The sequence below is a fragment of the Babylonia areolata genome, chromosome 3, assembly GCF_041734735.1.
Source record: "Babylonia areolata isolate BAREFJ2019XMU chromosome 3, ASM4173473v1, whole genome shotgun sequence".
In the NCBI taxonomy this organism is placed as follows: Eukaryota; Metazoa; Mollusca; class Gastropoda; order Neogastropoda; family Buccinidae; genus Babylonia; species Babylonia areolata.
The window spans coordinates 34,437,463-34,455,612 of NC_134878.1; the positions used below are offsets into that span (position 1 = coordinate 34,437,463).

Sequence of the window (18,150 nt, forward strand, 5' to 3'; positions counted from 1 at the left end):
GGAATACACAAGGAAGCATTTTGTTCAAGTAATGGAGGAAGGTGGCAGAATGGTTAACATGTTTATCACTAATACGGTATCTATGAGGATCCAGGTTTGATTCCTGCTCTCACCCTTTCTCCCACATTTGACTGGAAAATCAAACTGAGCGTCTTGTCATTTTGATGAGACAGTAAACTGAGTCCCGTGTGCAGTATGCACTTGGCGCGCTGAAAAAGAACACATGGCAAAAAGAGTGTTGCCCTCGGCAAAATTTTGTAGAAAAAGTCCACTCTGATAGATAAACAAATATATGTGTATGCACTCAAGGCCTGACTAGCATGTTGGGTAATGCTGCTGTCAGGCATCTGCCTCGCAGATGTGGTGTAGCATATATGGATTTGTACAAATGCATTGACCTCTCCTTGCGAAACTGAAACTAAAATGGATCTAGTTGAGGGGATTCTCATCAAACATTGCCTCGGCCAAGAAGGGATCTGCTCAAAGACTGGTAAAAATAAACATGCGAAATCAAAAGTTTTGCTCCCTTATGTGAAAAAAAAGTTTTCCAACGAATTGGTCTAATGAATCTATGTAATGACAGAAATGTTAATACAATTTTTTTCTTCTTGAAGTGCGAAGTTCACATGCATAGTTTGCATTGATTTTTCAGGTCTAATGAGTTTCACCTTAACCCTGTGTGTGTGGTCTGTGTGCAGACCTACAATGCTCGCTATGTGACCATTGTGGAGGAACTACTGAACGAGGCACTGACCTCCCATGAGAAGAGCACATATGGGGGGCTTACACGCCGTTCCATTCACAAGTAAGACTGTTGCTGATAGTGCAAAAAATATAAACACAGTGAAACGAAAAGTTTTCATTGCAATAGATGACAGCAGAGGCGCCTTAGCAAATTGGGGCATTGGACTTCTGATCCAGTGTTCACCAGTGATCAGGGTTCAAGGCCCTGTTTCAGCATGGTGTTATGTCCTAGGGAAAGCACTTGACTTCAGTTTTTGTCACTCCAACCAGGTGTGAATGGGTACTTGACTTTGATCTGGGAAAGTTAAAGCAGTGGAAGGAGAGAATTGGGCCCCACCTTCCTGTGCTTAGCCCTTGACACAATGAATATGAATGAACTGCCCTGGCTGTGGGGACTTTAACCTTAAACATTACAACCAGAAATATATCCATGTTTGGATTAAAAGTTTGTTGTAGCATACACTTTGAGTAAAGAAAGACAAAAAAAAGGGAAAGAGACAGTTTCCCTGTGTTCAACAGTGCCCAGTTGGGGAGGAGGGGGAGTTAGTGCCTTCTATAGCTTTTTGTTTATTTGCATGTTTTAATGAACTGTAAGTCTTATGTTTGTTTTTTTGCTCTTTTTTTTCTGTCAAGGCTTTTGTGGTCAAAATGGAAATGAATTAAGTTGGATGAATATTTCTTATAATTTTTGTACTGGGCATTTTTTTTCTCTACATGCTGCCTTCCTTTTTTCCCTCTTTTTCTGTTCATTTTGTCCTGAGAAAATAGGAATGGTGTGATGTGTGTGTGTGCAGAGGCCCAAACAAGGATGTATTTCTCCCAGTACACCTGTACGGCCAGCTGGCCCTGCATGAAGAAGGAATGGAGTTGCTGAAGAAAGAGGTAAGGCGCTGGGAGCTGCCAGTCACACTGCTATGCTTTGAGCCTGGCATCCTCCACCATAAAGAGGTGCCATAGCAGAATCTGTTAGGCCTTGAACTTCTGATCCAGCATTCACCAGTGATCAGTGTTCAAAGCCCAGTTCCAGGATGGTTTTGTGTCCTTGGGAAAGGCACTTGACTCCGATTTTCCTCGCTCCACCCAGGTGTGAATGGGTACCTGATGTTGGCAAAGGTTAGAATGCTAAGCCCTAGACACAGTGGATATGAATTTTGCGTCACAGTTGCAGTAAAAAAAACACATAAGAAATAGCAGGGTTTCCAGCGGGCAGGCCACTGTAAGATAAGATGTCAGAAGGTTAAAGTTTTGATAGTTACATTTGAATATTATCATTTAAAAATAAATCAATAAGAAAGGTAGTAGAAGATTGGGTTGCTGTACGTTGAGATGGAAGGAAACCGGATAGATGAAAGGTTGAATCAAAGATGAATATTTGCAGTGAATAGAAGTACAGTTAAAGGAAATGATTTCGTAAAAGCGAAATGATTAGATGAACAAGAAAAAAACTGATAATGTAAAAAGTCAAAAACATCAGTGAGGTGGGAGGTGAATGAAATGTGGAAATGTTGTGTTTCAGTCCTGTCTGCAGAAGTACTTTGCCATCATCCACAGTCAGGAGCTGGTGGAGGATGCTGACATTCTCAAGCTGAAGGAAGCCCTGTGGGCTGTGGTGAGTCTCCCCATTGTGTTTGACCATCAACATCACATGGGTGGGGGGTGGGGGTCTGTATTCACAACACACACACTCACACACACATGCACATACACATGCACAGTCAAACACACACACACACACATACACATGCACAAACACACACACACACACATACTCACACACACACACACACACAACAAAAAAACCCAAAACACACACACACACACTTGCACACAAACACACACTCACACAGACACACACACTAAATACCACACATCACAAACCACACAAACACAGTTTCAGTTTCAGTAGCTCAAGGAGGCGTCACTGCGTTCGGACAAAACCATATACGCTACACCACATCTGCCAAGCAGATGCCTGACCAGCAGCGTAACCCAGCGCGCTTAGTCAGGCCTTGAGAAAAAAAAACAAGAAAAAAAAACAAAAACACGGGGGAATAAATAATAGATAAGCTTGCATAAATAAATAAATAAATAATTATAATATAGAAAAAGGTAGTAGTTATAATATTAGTAATACTAATAAAATGATAATAATAAAACATAAATAAATAAATAAGACAACAATGGTGATAAATAAGCGAATAAATGTAAAATATGAAGACACACATTCACACATACACCCACACATGCATAACAGAAATGCACCAAACATGCAGTTTCACATATATGAAAGCACAGTCAAATGCATATAAACGTACATGAGCTCCAACACACACACACACACACACACACACACACACACGCATTACCGTGCACCTCCTCTAGCCCCCTCCTCCACACACTCATTTCAAGTCTTAAGTATCGCAGCTTCCACGGCACACACACACACACACACACACACACACAAACACACACTCACAGAGATGAACACTTACTTGTACAAGCACATATGAAAGCACAGTCAAATACATATAAACGTACATGAGCTCCAACACACACACACACATTACCTTGCACCTCCTCTACCCCCTCCTCCACACACTCATTTCTAGTCTACGTATCGCAGCTTCCACGGCACACACACACACACACACAAACACACACTCACAGAGATGAACACTTACTTGTACAAGCACACACACATACGCCCATATCTCTCACCCCCAACCCCACACACGTACATACAAAGATAGATATATATATATATATATATATATATATATACGTTCCAATATCCTGTTGCTCCCACAGTGTAGGCATGCATACACTCACATACCTCATCCTCTACCCCACCTCCCCCCGCACTCCCACCTCCCCTCACACACACACACACACACACACACACGTACACATATCTCTCCTGACACTTGTGTACACTTTCACTCTCGCGCATTCACAAACACACTCAAAAGCACAGACCCACACATACACACAAACACACACAGCCGCCACTGACTGGCCGCAAGAGGGATGGGAAAAGATCTCTGATGCCAAGAACGTGGCGTCTAGTGTGTTGCTCAGTCTATTGTATTTGGAAAGGCCCACAGCGACTCTGTTCTGTTTTGAAGACATTTGCGCAATGTTGGTTTGGAAATGATGCCGATATTTGTTTGATTTGGAAAGCATCGTGCTCTACCTTTCATGTTAGAATTGCGGCCGCTCCCTCTCTCTGCTTCTATTTCTTTGAGGCGATCGATGGTGTGATGGCCTTGTACCTGTTCTTTTTGGTATTCTTTGACTTTTCTGAGGATTTCCGATTTTCCTAGATGTAGGCCGCTCGTTGGTGTTGCGTTACCAGCTCGCTCATTTCCCTTAACACCTGCATGTCCCGGGCAGTATGACCATGTGAGTTTTTTAATCTGAAAGTTGCGCATTGCGTTATGCCACTCTGGGCTTCCCATTCCGTTTTCAATTTTCTGTATGAGGTTCATTGAGTCGGTTAGAATCATGGCATGTTGGTTTCCGGGCGTATGGATGGACGATAGCCACTGGAGGGCATGTGTCACAGCTTCAACTTCCATCGTTAGGCTGGAGGTTGTGACTTTGTAGATACACACCACAACCACTCATAACACACACGCACGCACGCACGCACTTCTCTCTCTCTCTCTCTGTCTCTTTCTCTGTCGTTTACTCTCTCTCTCTGTCTCTCTCTAACCATGACTGGTTTCACCATTTTGAAAATATAACAGATAAAGATTTTGTAGAATCAGTGGAACAGAAGACAATATGCAAAACAGATGCATTTCTAGACTAACCAATATCAAGATAAGAAGTTAAGTTAGTTAACAGAAAATTATAATGTGGTAAATCATGTGGGCCTGATGGTCCAATTGCTAATTTTTTCAAGAATTGTGGTGATATTTCTGATTTGTTCCAGGTTAAAAATATCTTGACTAATGTGGCTTTGTCTGCAAAGCACTAAGGCCACTGTATATTAGTACAACTGTATTCATTTGTTTTGTTTGTACCATGTCTACATTTGTTGAGAAGTTATGCTTGTATTAAAAATAATCATTCATTTACAATCATGTAATTTCCCCATCAGACAGGGGCCTAATCTGAATGAAATATTTGCATTTGCATTCACATTCTTTGACCATGCCTACTGTATGCCACTGTGTGTGTGTGTCAGGGTCATGTTGGGTCGTCGGCCTATGGTGTGAGTGTTCTGGAGGAGGAGAGCATTGTGCCGGAATTGATCCGCCTGGCTGAGGAGTGTGGCGTCTTCTCCATCAGAGGGTACTCTGCATGCATCTTCTTCTGACTGACTCATATGCTGTTTGGAGTTCTGCTGGCTATTTGTGTGTGTGTGTGTGTGTATGTGTGTGTGTGTCTGTGCTCATGCTTGTTTGTATATGGTTGGTCATACTTGAATGTTTATATACTTTTGTATGTATAACTTTTAGTGTAAACGCCATGAGTTTCTCTGTCTGGGAGGTTTGAGTGTGATATTGCAGTAGTAGTAGTAGTAGTATCATAATTACTTTATAATCTCACAGAAATTAGTGGGGCGATAACAGATTAACAAGCAGAAAGGTAAAAGATGGCATAAAACTTCAGAAATAAAAAAAAGAAAAACAAAAATACACACACACACACACACACACACACACACACACACTAGAATACAACATAACACAGAGTAACAAAAACTGCTTTTTCCAGAACGGCATTCTATGTGCTGGGCCTGGTGGCATCCACACGACGTGGGGCAGACGTGCTGGTGGAGTATGGCTGGGAGTCACGATGCCACACACGCCGCGAGGTCTGGCCCGTGCTGGATGACCAGGGATGGAACACAGAGTCGCTGAAGGACCCAGTCACCACGCCAGACCAGTCCACCAAGCCTGGGGGCCGGGCAGAGGCAGGGAGACTGCCCTCCGTAGGCTCCACCCAGCTGTCTTACATCAAGGAAGAAAGTGGGCGCACTGACCAAAGCGGTGAGGCCACAGTGGCTGGCTCTCGGTTTAATGACGGTTCTGGTGGTGGTTGTGGAGGGAAGTTAGACCTGAGCATTGGCGGAAGCCATGTGGACTCCTCGGTATCTGTGCACAGTGACTCTTCAGACATTCTGGCAGGTGTTCCACGAAGCAGGACTCTGCCTAGTGATTCTGGGGAGTTCCGTCGGTACCAGACCCTGCCAGCACGGTCGCTGTCTGAGCGGCACATTCACCGGCGGGGCTTGCCCCTGGCCCTGCTGTCCAGGCCCCTGGACCAGCGCTCCAGCAGCACGGACACGGATGTTGTGATCCCTGAAGCTGTGACCACTGACGCCATTATGATCAAGGTGGAGGGGGCTGGGGAGGGGGAGGACTTCCTTCCTGTGGATACCTGTGAGGTGGCGCCCTCCCCTGTCATACGATTAAGAGCGGACTCGGAAGATGAGCCAGCTTCCCCCGAGCTGTATGACAGCAAGGGTAAGGAGCCCATGTTCCGCATCGGCAGTGCCAGTGGCAGCAGCAGCAGCGGGGGTCAGAAGGATGACCGCAGCAGCAGCGAGAGCTCTCAGCGCAGCAAGGGGCGGGCAGACAGCTTCAACACGGACTCCACCACCAGCGGGGTGAGCTCCTGCGAGTCGGGCACCATGCCGGCGGTTACCTCAGCCGTCTCCTCCCTCAGCCCCATCCCCTCTTCCTCCTCCATCAACACCATCTCCTCCTCCACTATCCCTATCACTCATGGTGGGAGCGAAAAACACGCAGGGGTTGCGAAAAATGCTCAGGATGCCCACCCATCCACAGCACATCGAAAACGCTGGAATTTGACACGCATTCCGAGCACTCGGCGGCGGTCGCAGTCGCCAGCCCTAGGGTCACTGCAGTCGCTGCCAGGCAGCCACTCATCATCCAACTTCTTCACCACACACCGCGACGTGTGGGGCTACGCCACTCTCCGCCACATCCGCCGCAAACGAACTTACAGTGCCGACGCCGACCCAGACTCCAACACCAACAGTCAGGACAGCAGCGCCGCGGAGTCCCGGATCTGCCGCACGGTCAGCATGGACTCCGACAGCAGTGTGGACAGCAACATCTGGTTGAGGTAGGGTGAAAAAAGGTTCAGGTTAAAGGTCTCATAGCCGTTTTCGGCCATCAAGGTAGGGAATTCATATCCGCTTTGTCTAGGGCTCGTCATAGGGAGGCAGGGCCCAATCCTCTCTCTTCTCACCATTTTTAGCCTTCCTACCTGAGTGGAGTGAGGAAAAATTGGAGAAGTGCCTTTCCCAAGTGCACAATGCCTTAACAGGGCCTGGAACACCGATCACTGGTGAACACTGGATCAGATGTCTAACGCGTAACCGATTCTGTCATGGTACCTCAAAAAACAAACAAAAACAAAAAAGCACAAATTTGCATGTCATAGGTTTTTAGCCTGACTTGTGAGAGTGTGCTGCAGTGCAGATATGATTGGAATGTGCAATGGAAGAGTTACCATCTGAAGGTAGTGTGGGACCCACAAGATTTTTTTTCAGGGGCAAAGGATTAGGCAGAGGAAAAAAGTATTTTTAAGTGAAATCATAAAATTAGATTATGAAAATAATCAAAGTGATCCAATTCCTCAGCCATGACGAGGCTTCTGATAATATGTTAAAAATCTTGGGGGTCCCAGGTACTCTTTTACCGTTATTTTAGGTGGTCCCAGATCACCTTCAGATATTCGCTCTGACGCTGCACAACCCAGTCACATCTACATTGCTACACACATTCAAAGACAGGCATATTGGCTGGTCAAAATCATATAGATTTCTTGACCAGGAAGTGCCTAAGAGAAACGACTCTTCTTTGCAGCAGATGACCCAAATGTTACACTGAAGGATCGGTTACACAATTTTCTCTCTTTTAAGTGTTTGTTCCAGAAAGTATTAGAATATTCCACGATAGAATATTCCAGGATACCCTTGATGAATAAGCACTGCATCCTTTCTTTTATAAGTGTCAGGAATGCATATAAATTTATTGGTTGTTGTAAACTCCATGCGATGTGACATGTGTTGACATATATGTAGTTGCACTGGTGGTGTAATATACTGTGTAACAATATAACCTGCATTAGAATTGTACTGGTTGTCCAGTATCTGTATATCGAGCTTTGTGACCTGTATTGAAATGGTAGTGTGTTTGTCATGCAGTATACAATGTAATGTGACATGTATTGATGTGGTATGAACTCACTCAGGATGACAAGTTTTCTCCCTTGCTTTTCCCCACAGATGGCCCGTTTGTAAGGGTTTGGAAAAAAATTACAAAAAATACATAATACAGAGTAAGAAAATGAAACTTTCAGAACTGGTTTATTACGTGTTGAGCTATTACATAAAAAAACAACAACAAATTTCTTATCTTATTTTTACAGTTTTGCCATATGTAGAAAATAATGCCAAATTTTCACCCCGAATCACCATACCCATGCTTGCTTTTTGCATTAAATTCACTTTCTTCTTCGTCATCATCCACCTCTTCAATGTCCGACCCTTCAGTTTGTAGCATTTCAAGTACTTCGGCAACACTAAAACATTGCCGTCGCTGCCTTGTTTGCTCCACAACATTTTGAGAAGAGCCTGCTTTGCTAACAGGCTGGCAGTGACTTTGTCAGCGTGTGTGCGAGACGGGCCACACATGGCAGGCTGGCCAATCATACCACTTGATTGTGGAGTGACCCAGAATAGCGCACTCTGCTTGGCTAATCACAAAATCACGTGTACAGAGCGCGATGGATTTTTATTTCTTGAAAATGCTATTCCATTCCGTCGTCTGAAACCGAATACATTTTATGTAGGAATGCTCATCATTCCTTAGTCCGGAGAGAGTTAATGTATAAAGTGACCTGTATTAATCAATGTGGTGGTCTATTGGTGGTGCAGTATAAAGTGTAATGTGATCTGTATTGATGTGTCAGTGTAATATACAGCGTAATATGACCTGTATTGACATGGTGTTGTGTTGGTGGTGTAGAATATGGTGTAATGCTGTGCAAATATATTGGTTTTAAAAACATGCATATCAGCATCATAAAGATTTCAAGAAATGACACTTTTGTTTCTTCACCATATTTTCTCAAAAACAGTTCAAAAGATGTAACAAAATGGTCTGATAGCAAAATGTTGACAACAGACAAATCTGATACATCAGGTGCATGATTTGTAATCAGCCACTTGAAAATGTGGCCACAGCAATGAGTAGTTGATTAATTGTTGCGAACTAAGATAATCAAAAAAAGTGACAGAATCAGTATGGGTCACAAGTGTTATCAAAATGAACATACATATCTTCAAGAACACTTATTCAACTGATCAAGTTTTAAAAGTTGGAAAAATTACATGTGTGGTGTTGACCTACACACTGTCCCTCTTGTACTGGTGAGCGATACAGACATAACATGCAGAAAAACATGGCTGCATGAGCAGGTGAACTGAAGGCTCGGTGAGTACTGGGATGAAAGTGGTGGTTAGAAGCAAACACAGCCACGAAGCATGATAAAATGTATACTGCAAAATAGTGCACACCATGATGAAAATGATGAGGTTAAAAATATGAGATAAAACGATGTGACCATTAAACTTGACAAAAACAGAGGAACCTGAACTTTGAGTCTATTAGGTGATGGGCTGCATATCTTGTCCTGACCTGTATTGAATTGGTAGTGTGTTGGTGGTGCAGTATATGGCGTAATGTGACCTGTATTGACACGGTAGTGTGCTGATGGTGTAGCATATAGTGTAATGTGACTTGTATTGTCATGGTTAGTGCGTTGGTGGTGTAGTATGTGGCGTAACGTGACCTGTATTGAGATGGTTAGTGTGTTGGTGGTGTAGTTTATTGCTTAATGTGATCTGTATTGACATGCTTAGTATATTGGTGGTGCAGCATATTGTGTAATATGATGCGTATTGATGTGGAGTTGTGTTTGCGGTGCAGCATACGGCGTAATGTGAGCAGTGCCTCGCTAGCTGACCATGATCAGCAGAACCAGCAGTTTGCAGCGCCCAACCTGACGTCTTTCAAACCTCTGTCACTGCACAACCGCTTCATCGGCCTCACCCTTCCTATTGACGTGAACATGATGTTTGAGGTCAGGGTCCTTTTATTTTTTTATTTTTTATTTTTATTTTTATTTTTTTATAGTTTGGTATGTTTTTTTTTATAGTTTGGTATAATTTTTGATTTTATGTAAATTATTGTGTAATAATTATCTGAAGTGCATCGCCTTTGCTTCTGTTTTTATAATATTCTTCTTGCTTTGCAAGTATGTAGCATTTATTGTGTGCTTTGGTCTTTGGAAACAAGCAGTGGTGTGCGAGGATTCCACATTTACAAATGTGTGCACACACACACACACACACACACACACACACAGAATCAGACAGATGTTCTGATCAGTGAAAGGTAATAAATTTACATGAAAGCCATGATAAGATAAGATAAGAATAACTTTATTATCTCCAACTGGAGAAATTTGGTCAGGTGCATTATCACAACATAGACAAGTAAACAACATGGGGACCATAACTGTAAAAGCCAACAACAGCCCCTACAAATATTACGAAGATACAAAGGTAAAAAAAAACCAATCACATACATCGTTTCATACATACATCCACACACTGCAGGTAATAACTAGTATTCTTAATGTAAAAACAGAAAGAATAAAGAAACATTATTTGAATATAATTATAAACATAGCCTACTATACTGCACATTGATTATAATAGACAGATAAGATAAGAATAAAGATGAATTGCGGAAAACCACAACCAGATAATCAGCACATACCCGCACCGCACCCCCCCCCCCCACCACCACCACCACCACTCACCCCACACACGCGGATAACTTGATTAAACAAGAGTAATAAACATATTTTCTCAAATAAAAGCATTTCACATATTCGCTTTTAAAAAATTGCAATTAATTATTACATTGTAATTATTAAACAGAAATATATTTAGAATATGGACGTTAGCATTAGACATATTCATTGTAAATTCATCCTGCATATTGCACATTATTCTTCCTACATATTGCACATTCATTATAACCAATTGTCACGTTTTAAGCTCAGTAAACACACACACATACACACACACACACATGCCACAACTAGAACAAGGTACAGCCTATCATGCACGGACTTTCACACGTCTCACATGAGAGTGTGCGCGCGCGCGCACACACACACACACACATACAGTTCTCAAGAATTTAAAAGGTGGATTGAACGTGGAATAAAAGTCTTCAGAGCTCTGGATTTCAACTTAAAAGTTCTGTAGCGTCGTCCTGATGGCAATAGCTCATAATACTTTGCTAAAATATGGGTGTCGTCAGTTGCTATCTGCCTGCTTTTTTTAACCACTCGACTTTCATACAGCTCTTGCATACTAGCTTGTTTCACTCCCACAATTTTACTGCATACACTCATGACATCGTTCAAAACACGCTTACTCCTCACTCCCAAACTTCCATACCAGCACATAAATGAAACTGTAAGCACGGACTCGATACAACATCGATAATAACTTTGAAGAATATTTGAATTTATACCAACATTTCTAAGCTTCTGTAAACAAAAAATTCTAGATTGACATTTCTTATGAATGGAATCAACATTTCTGTCAAAAGTCAGCTTATTGTCTAAGATGGTCCCTAAATATCTATATTCATTGACCCTCTCCACTGTTTGACCATCAATAACAAGGTCAGCTACAGGCAAGGGGTCTTTCCGAAAATCTATTAACATTTCTTTTGTTTTCAATATGTTGAGATCCAGATAGTTTTTCTCACACCAGGAACAGAACTTTTTAATTTCACTGAAATAAATAGCATCAGAGTTGGACAGATCTTCAGTTGCTGAATCATCAGAATATTTTATGACAGGAGTTTCCTCCGTGCCTCTGCAGTCATTTGTGTACAGTGTAAAAAGAACAGGGGACAGCACTGTACCTTGGGGTGCACCAGTAGAAGTAGATTTTAGAGAAGAGTGGGCAGAATGAAAGCGGACAGACTGAGTTCTATTGAGAAGAAAACTTACTATCCAAAGAGTAAGCTTCGGATCATCATCCATGCCTAGCAGTTTGAGGGCAAGGAGATGAGGTTGTATTGTGTTAAAAGCAGAAGAGAAGTCGACAAAAAGGATACGAACGAAAGATCCCGTGTTATTCAAATGAAGGAAAGCATTATGAAGGAGAGTTAGGATAGCATCGTCAGTACTTCTGTGTGCTTTATAAGCAAACTGAAGAGAGTCAAGCTGCTGTTCAGTGAAAGAAAGATGTCGGAGAATAATTTTTTTAAAGCATTTCATCACTACTGAAGTCAGGGCAACAGGACGGTAATCATTTAGTGCGGCTGGGTTCTTTTTCTTGGGGATAGGACAGTTAGTAGATTTTTTCCAGATGCTGGGGACAGAGCAGTCCTTCAGAGACCAGTTGAAAATTTTACAGAACACGTCACACAAGTGGGAAGCACATGTTTTCAGTAATTTTCCGCAGATATTGTCGGGGCCAATTGCCTTCGTGACATTCAGTTTTAAAAATAAAGTAGGTGGCGGCAGTGAAAATTTAAATATTCATTACAATGACTGAAATGTGATTTTTGGCAAACAACAAGACAATATAAGAAAAGCAAAACAAATAGGTCTCGCCATAGGTGTTCTTCTCAGAGGCGCCTTCTCATCTCCCTCAATGAGAATTACAAGAAAGATATCGCTGCAGGCACCATTTCCCGCTGGGTTTCCCAAGTCATTCGTAGAGCCTACTCTCATGCACACAAGGATCTCAGTTGTCTTAATCCCAGAACACACGAAGTGCGGGCCATAGCTACTTCGGCTGCTTTCCAGCACTCGGTACCACTGCAGCATGTCTTGGAGGCAGCCTTCTGGCGGTCGGAGAATCCCTTCATCAACTTCTACCTCCGGGATTTCCGTATGACCAGGGCTGACGGTTCCAAGGGGATTTCCTTTGTCGCGGCTAACACTGCCGTCTCAGTTTCAAGGGCTCCCCATACGAACCAGTAGGCGTTGCCCTCCTCCATTTGCTTTAAATTCTGCATCAGTTTGACATGGTACACTATATGACACCAAAAGGAGGAGTTTGTATTATACTCCATGTTTGGTGTTTACATATACTTACCATGTCAAACTCGAATGCCCGCCCGTCCGTCCCCGCGTCTCCGCCGTGGTTCTCATGGGGCATTTTCATTCATGGCCACGGAATGATTCAGCGCTTATAGCTGTTAGAGGCGTTTGATTGGCTAAGAGCGGGCCAGACTAAGAAGGGCGTCTTTTCACTGTTAGCCGCGCGAAATTTGGCCAAACAGAGCAAACCATAGGCCTAGTTTGCATCAGTTTGACATGGTAAGTATATGTAAACACCAAACATGGAGTATAATACAAACTCCTCCTATTGGTTCTGAAGATATTCCATTTTAAAGATGTGACGATGCATACATGCTGTTAGTACTTAATATTTTCACATTTTCACAGTCATACTGTACTGTCCATGATGATACTGTTATGAAAACTCATATACTTCTAAAAACCATATGATAATAGCATATTGCACAAGAAAAAAATAACACTTCAGCAGCAAAGAAATTGGAAAATATGCCTGTCAAAGTAGGGGGAAATAGAAAATCAAGACATGTCAATCTGCACAGAATAGCAACTTTGAAGGTCTACAGCACTGAAAAGAATAGACAGCTGCATTTCATAATAAAATATCTTGCAGAATACATCACAAAAAGTGCACTGAATTTTTTTCAGGCAGGATAATTTACTGAATTTTAAGTATCAGAGTCTCAAACTTTGAAAAATCTTCAATTTGACCAGCGGAAAAAAGACTGTTTATTGGGGTAGCATGCTGCAAAGATGAATATTTCAGTAACTGTCACAAGTAGGACCAGGAAATTTTGTGTGTGTATTAAGTGAAATGTCAGCTTTCAAAATAAATTAAAATCAATCTTAAAACTTTCATCTAAAGTTGGCAGAAAAGGAATGATACCCGATTTCCTCATAAATAAGGGTGCACGTTGTGGATGAGACTTCTTCAAAATGTTTGTTTTTGAAAAAATATTGAAGTTACAGCCACAATAAGTTACCAGTGGTCTTGGCTGATCAGCTTCTGCAAAATAACTGCAATTTTTTTAAACAAATGCCACTTGAGAGCATTGTACAGAATGGGTAGGTTGATGGGGCATTCCACAACAAAGGTTCCCAAGAGGGAGCAAATATTACTTAAGTTGCTAGCAAAAATGACAGATATATGAATCTGTTTTCTTTCAGCTCTCTAGCTTTTTCTTCCATCCATGAACCCAGTCATGCATTTGATTACAGAAGAAACACAATAAATAAGAAATAAAAGGTGGATGATGCATTTTTATTTCTTCACAAAATGGCATATGATTCACAAGAGAGAAAATGCACACCAAAAAATTTCTTTTTTGGCACTCACAGGTTTCCTGGCATCAGCAATAACATACTGCTTGCTACCTGAGCTGTTCATATTGGCCTTTTTGGATCATTGAATAGGTCTTGCATGCCCTGCCATGAGCAGCCTTTTCTGCAACATGTTAGATACACAGATCAGCTCATAAGAAAGAACAAAAGTTATATTAAATTTAAAACATACAACCAAAAACAGAGCTCTCAGTTTAATATATGTTTAGGATTTTGTCAATTTCTATGTGCTTTGAGTGGGAGGAAAACACTGTGATAACAGAATTATAAAATGGCATACTGACGGGTAAGTATGCATTCAACAGCAACACAAAATTCACTGCACTGAACTATTTGGCTGCATTTACCTTTCACACAATAACTCAAATTGCAGCAATAACTTATGCTTTGGCAACTGAGGCTGAAGTTTTGGGGGTCTGTCCTTTCCAGTTGCTGACAAGAGCTTTGCCATCTACATGTACTGTTCAACTTATGTGTCTTTGTTGCATGCGATTATGTACTCAAATATTTCCGCTTCAGGGTACTACATTTCATGATTGAGATGAATGTATTACTTAATGTCTTAGGTATATATGATTACTAAATATTGAATATTTTATTGTTAATATGCACATCATACTTAGTATCTTATTCTTTGATATATATATTTTGTATATATATTTTATTTGTGTGTGTATGTGAGAATGCATGTCTTATATATATATATATATATATATATATATATATCAAAGTGAATATTTCATTCACAATATGTGCATGGTATTTTGCATTTTATCATTTCATGAATTATCTCTTTGTTTCCTGTTTCATGCAGTCGAGATGCATAGCATATCATGGGTTACATGAACACACACACACACACACACACTTTATACTCTTAATTGCTGGATCCCAGATAGTGTTATATAGTTTGACTTAACCTGAGTGCAGCTAAGGCTATGGGTATTATTGTACTGATTTTCTTTTTACTAAGTTTAGTTTGTTAAAAATTGGTGTTAATTTTTTTAAGAAACAGGATGTTGACTGCACTGTTCAAATTAATCATATACCTCTTCACATTACACTTTTTTCATACTCAGACATACATACACATACGCACAAGCATACATGTGCAAATGCAAACTTGCGCTCTCTCTCTCTCTCTCACTCACACACACACACCTACTCCACTGACAGGAAAGAAATGGGGGAGGGGATGACTGGAGGGAGGAGGTGGTGGGTCAGCAGTCAGGGATTCTAAACCGGAGCAAGTGGTCAATGATTTGGCTCAGTGCCAAGTTTGCCACAACCATTGACAACCCCCTCCCCTCTACTTACCATTGGTGGATGATACTCGGAGACAAGTGAGGGGAATGATTATACAACTTTCAGCAAATTATTAAAGTGAAGTTTGCAGAGGTGGGGGGGGGGGGGGTGGTAGTATGAATTGGTGTTCTTGTTCTTTTTGGAATGTGAGAGCATAGTAACTATCTGTCTGTATATATTAATATAAAGTTTCACAGCTATCGAAGCAGAAAGCAACTATAATATCAGACTATCAGACTTTTGTGTGATGTTGAATGAAATGCTCATCTTACGGAAAAAGAAACCACATTACAATTTTTTTACTCACTTATTTAACACTCACCGAGTCTGTAGCAGATGACGCTAATGCTGTCCCGAGCACTTCCGGTTTTAGACCCAGGTAATATTTTGCTTACTAAAGCAAAAATCAATCAAATATTAGTAATTGGAATTCATGGGCTCTGTTTTAACATGTCCATTTTTCATTCTGTATCAGTAGTTTTTGTGTGTTTTACTCAGAAAAAAATAAATCATGTTCCGATTGAAACACGGTGTCACGTTACGAAAACACTGATGAAATAGATCCAAGCTGCCCAGTTACTGACATCGATCAAAATCCTGATTCAAAGAATTTCAGCTCAATATTGTGCATGAAAGTGCTAAAGACATTTGTTTTCAAAAATATTATAAAACTTACCGATGAAACTTAAGATTTTCTGGAGAAACAATGCCATTTTTGTGTTAGATGAAGTGCCGCTCTCCTGTGTCGAATGTTGATTGGGCCGACGCAACTGACGAAGAGGGGTACCTGCTTTTGAATCGCTTGAGCAAATTGACCATGGATCAAAAATTTTAGTTTCGGATACCATTGAAATCAGTAGAAAATGCTCTTTACCGCTCATACAGTATCGCGTAGGGTCAGATTTCATTTTCGAACTGCGTGAGGCGTTGAAAGATAGCCGAAAAATTCCCGTAACTTTGCGCTCAGATCTAACTACCCTACTTCGCCCAAGGCTTGGAAAAAAACACACGAAAGTTCTCCTTGAACTTTCGCCTTTCACGGCTCCCAGTTTTTCGAACAGTAACCAATGAATGGAAAACAACGGATGCGATTTTTCCCACAATGTGGTTGAAACTAACTGTGTCGCGCTCAGAAAGACACCAGCCGCCATTGAACAAGGATCGCTATTTCGCGTTACAGTACACTTCTTTTTCTTCAATCCGCAAACTCATTACGCATTGTATAAAGCAAACACAATAAAAAATTAAAAATATGGATGATAAATAATTATTTCAGTTGGATAGTTTTTCACAAAATGAAATCAAATTTGAGAAAATGCACTTCAAAATTAGTCAATTTTTTAGGCGTTCATAGGTTTCCCGGCATCGGCCATGGGGGCTGCTGCTACCTAAATAAAGATTCAACAACTTTTGCATCAATCTCAAAGTCTTCACCTGTGTTCCTATCTTTGATCTTTTCCTGCAACTGTGAGATAACACTATCCAGTTCCCTTCCCAGCTCATTCCTTTCAAAGCGACAGTAGAAATCATTCAGTTTATTTGAAAAATCAATCTGTTCATCCTTTTCCATTTTACAAGCTACTGTTTTCCTTTTCGTTTCTCCAGTGATAATTTTTAACCCATCCCATGCATCTGCCATTCTTCCTGTCTGAAACTGTTGCTCTACTTTTGACTTGAATTCCCTCTGTCCCCTTCGTAATTCACCTCTAAGCTTCTTTTGTATCAATTTCCTATCCTTCTTGTTCCCTGACTGAAACGCTACCTTTTTCTCGTTTAAAATTGTTTTGAGAGACTTTGAGATCCATGGTTTGTTGTTGGGGAAAAGTTTAATTATTTTTGTCGGAATTATCATGTCTTCACAGAAACTGATATAAGATGTAACAACATCAGCTGCTTCATGAACATTCTCACATGGGTCAGTCAACACACTCCAATCAGTACAATCAAAACATCCTCTCAGTTCATCCACACTCTCTGACGTCCAAACTTTCACACTCTTTTTCACAATCGGCTCTGTCTGTATCTTTGGTCTGTAGGCTGGGATTAAATGAACAACATCATGATCAGATACACCCACTGGTGCAAGGGGATCTGAAACAGAGCCATAAACGCAATCATATATATCTATCGGTACAAGGAACAGTGGTTTTTATCCTGGCCTTCTGCATGCACTGAGCATATAAATAGACACACATGCGCACACATGCACGCACACACACAGAGACACACACACACACAAACACAAACACGTATACAAACATACACACACATGCACAGCTGTTCTGTATGTTCAAATGATTTAGCATGCAGAAAGCCAAGACAGGAACAGAATTGTTGTTTAAAAAAAAAAATATGTATGAAAGAGTGCAAAAGGTCAGAAATGAAATCAATTGCCTGCTATTACACACATGATGTTAACAAGGTTGTTTAGGTAATTATAAAAGTAGATGTGCATGCAACGTGAATGATCAACTTAAAATCAAAAGGTTGGTTTTCAAATTATTTGCAGTTTTGGGTCAAGACTGGTTTTGTCCACATCATTTACAATCAGTATTGGGTCAAGACTGGTTTTGTCCACCATCATTTACAATCAGT

The 18,150-nt window shown here is 41.1% G+C and overlaps 1 protein-coding gene across 2 annotated transcripts in view; it reads left to right on the forward strand.

Annotated features, from left to right (window-relative positions):
* The window catches only part of LOC143279962 (rapamycin-insensitive companion of mTOR-like), an 86,640-nt gene that overhangs the window by 44,582 nt on the left and 23,908 nt on the right, over nt 1-18,150 (forward strand). For both annotated transcript variants that reach the window (XM_076584343.1, XM_076584344.1), the window contains 6 exons: nt 699-805; nt 1,539-1,626; nt 2,261-2,353; nt 4,937-5,043; nt 5,470-6,846; nt 9,720-9,873. In XM_076584343.1, coding sequence (XP_076440458.1) covers nt 699-805; nt 1,539-1,626; nt 2,261-2,353; nt 4,937-5,043; nt 5,470-6,846; nt 9,720-9,873 — 1,926 coding nt within the window. The remainder of the gene's footprint in view (nt 1-698; nt 806-1,538; nt 1,627-2,260; nt 2,354-4,936; nt 5,044-5,469; nt 6,847-9,719; nt 9,874-18,150) is intronic.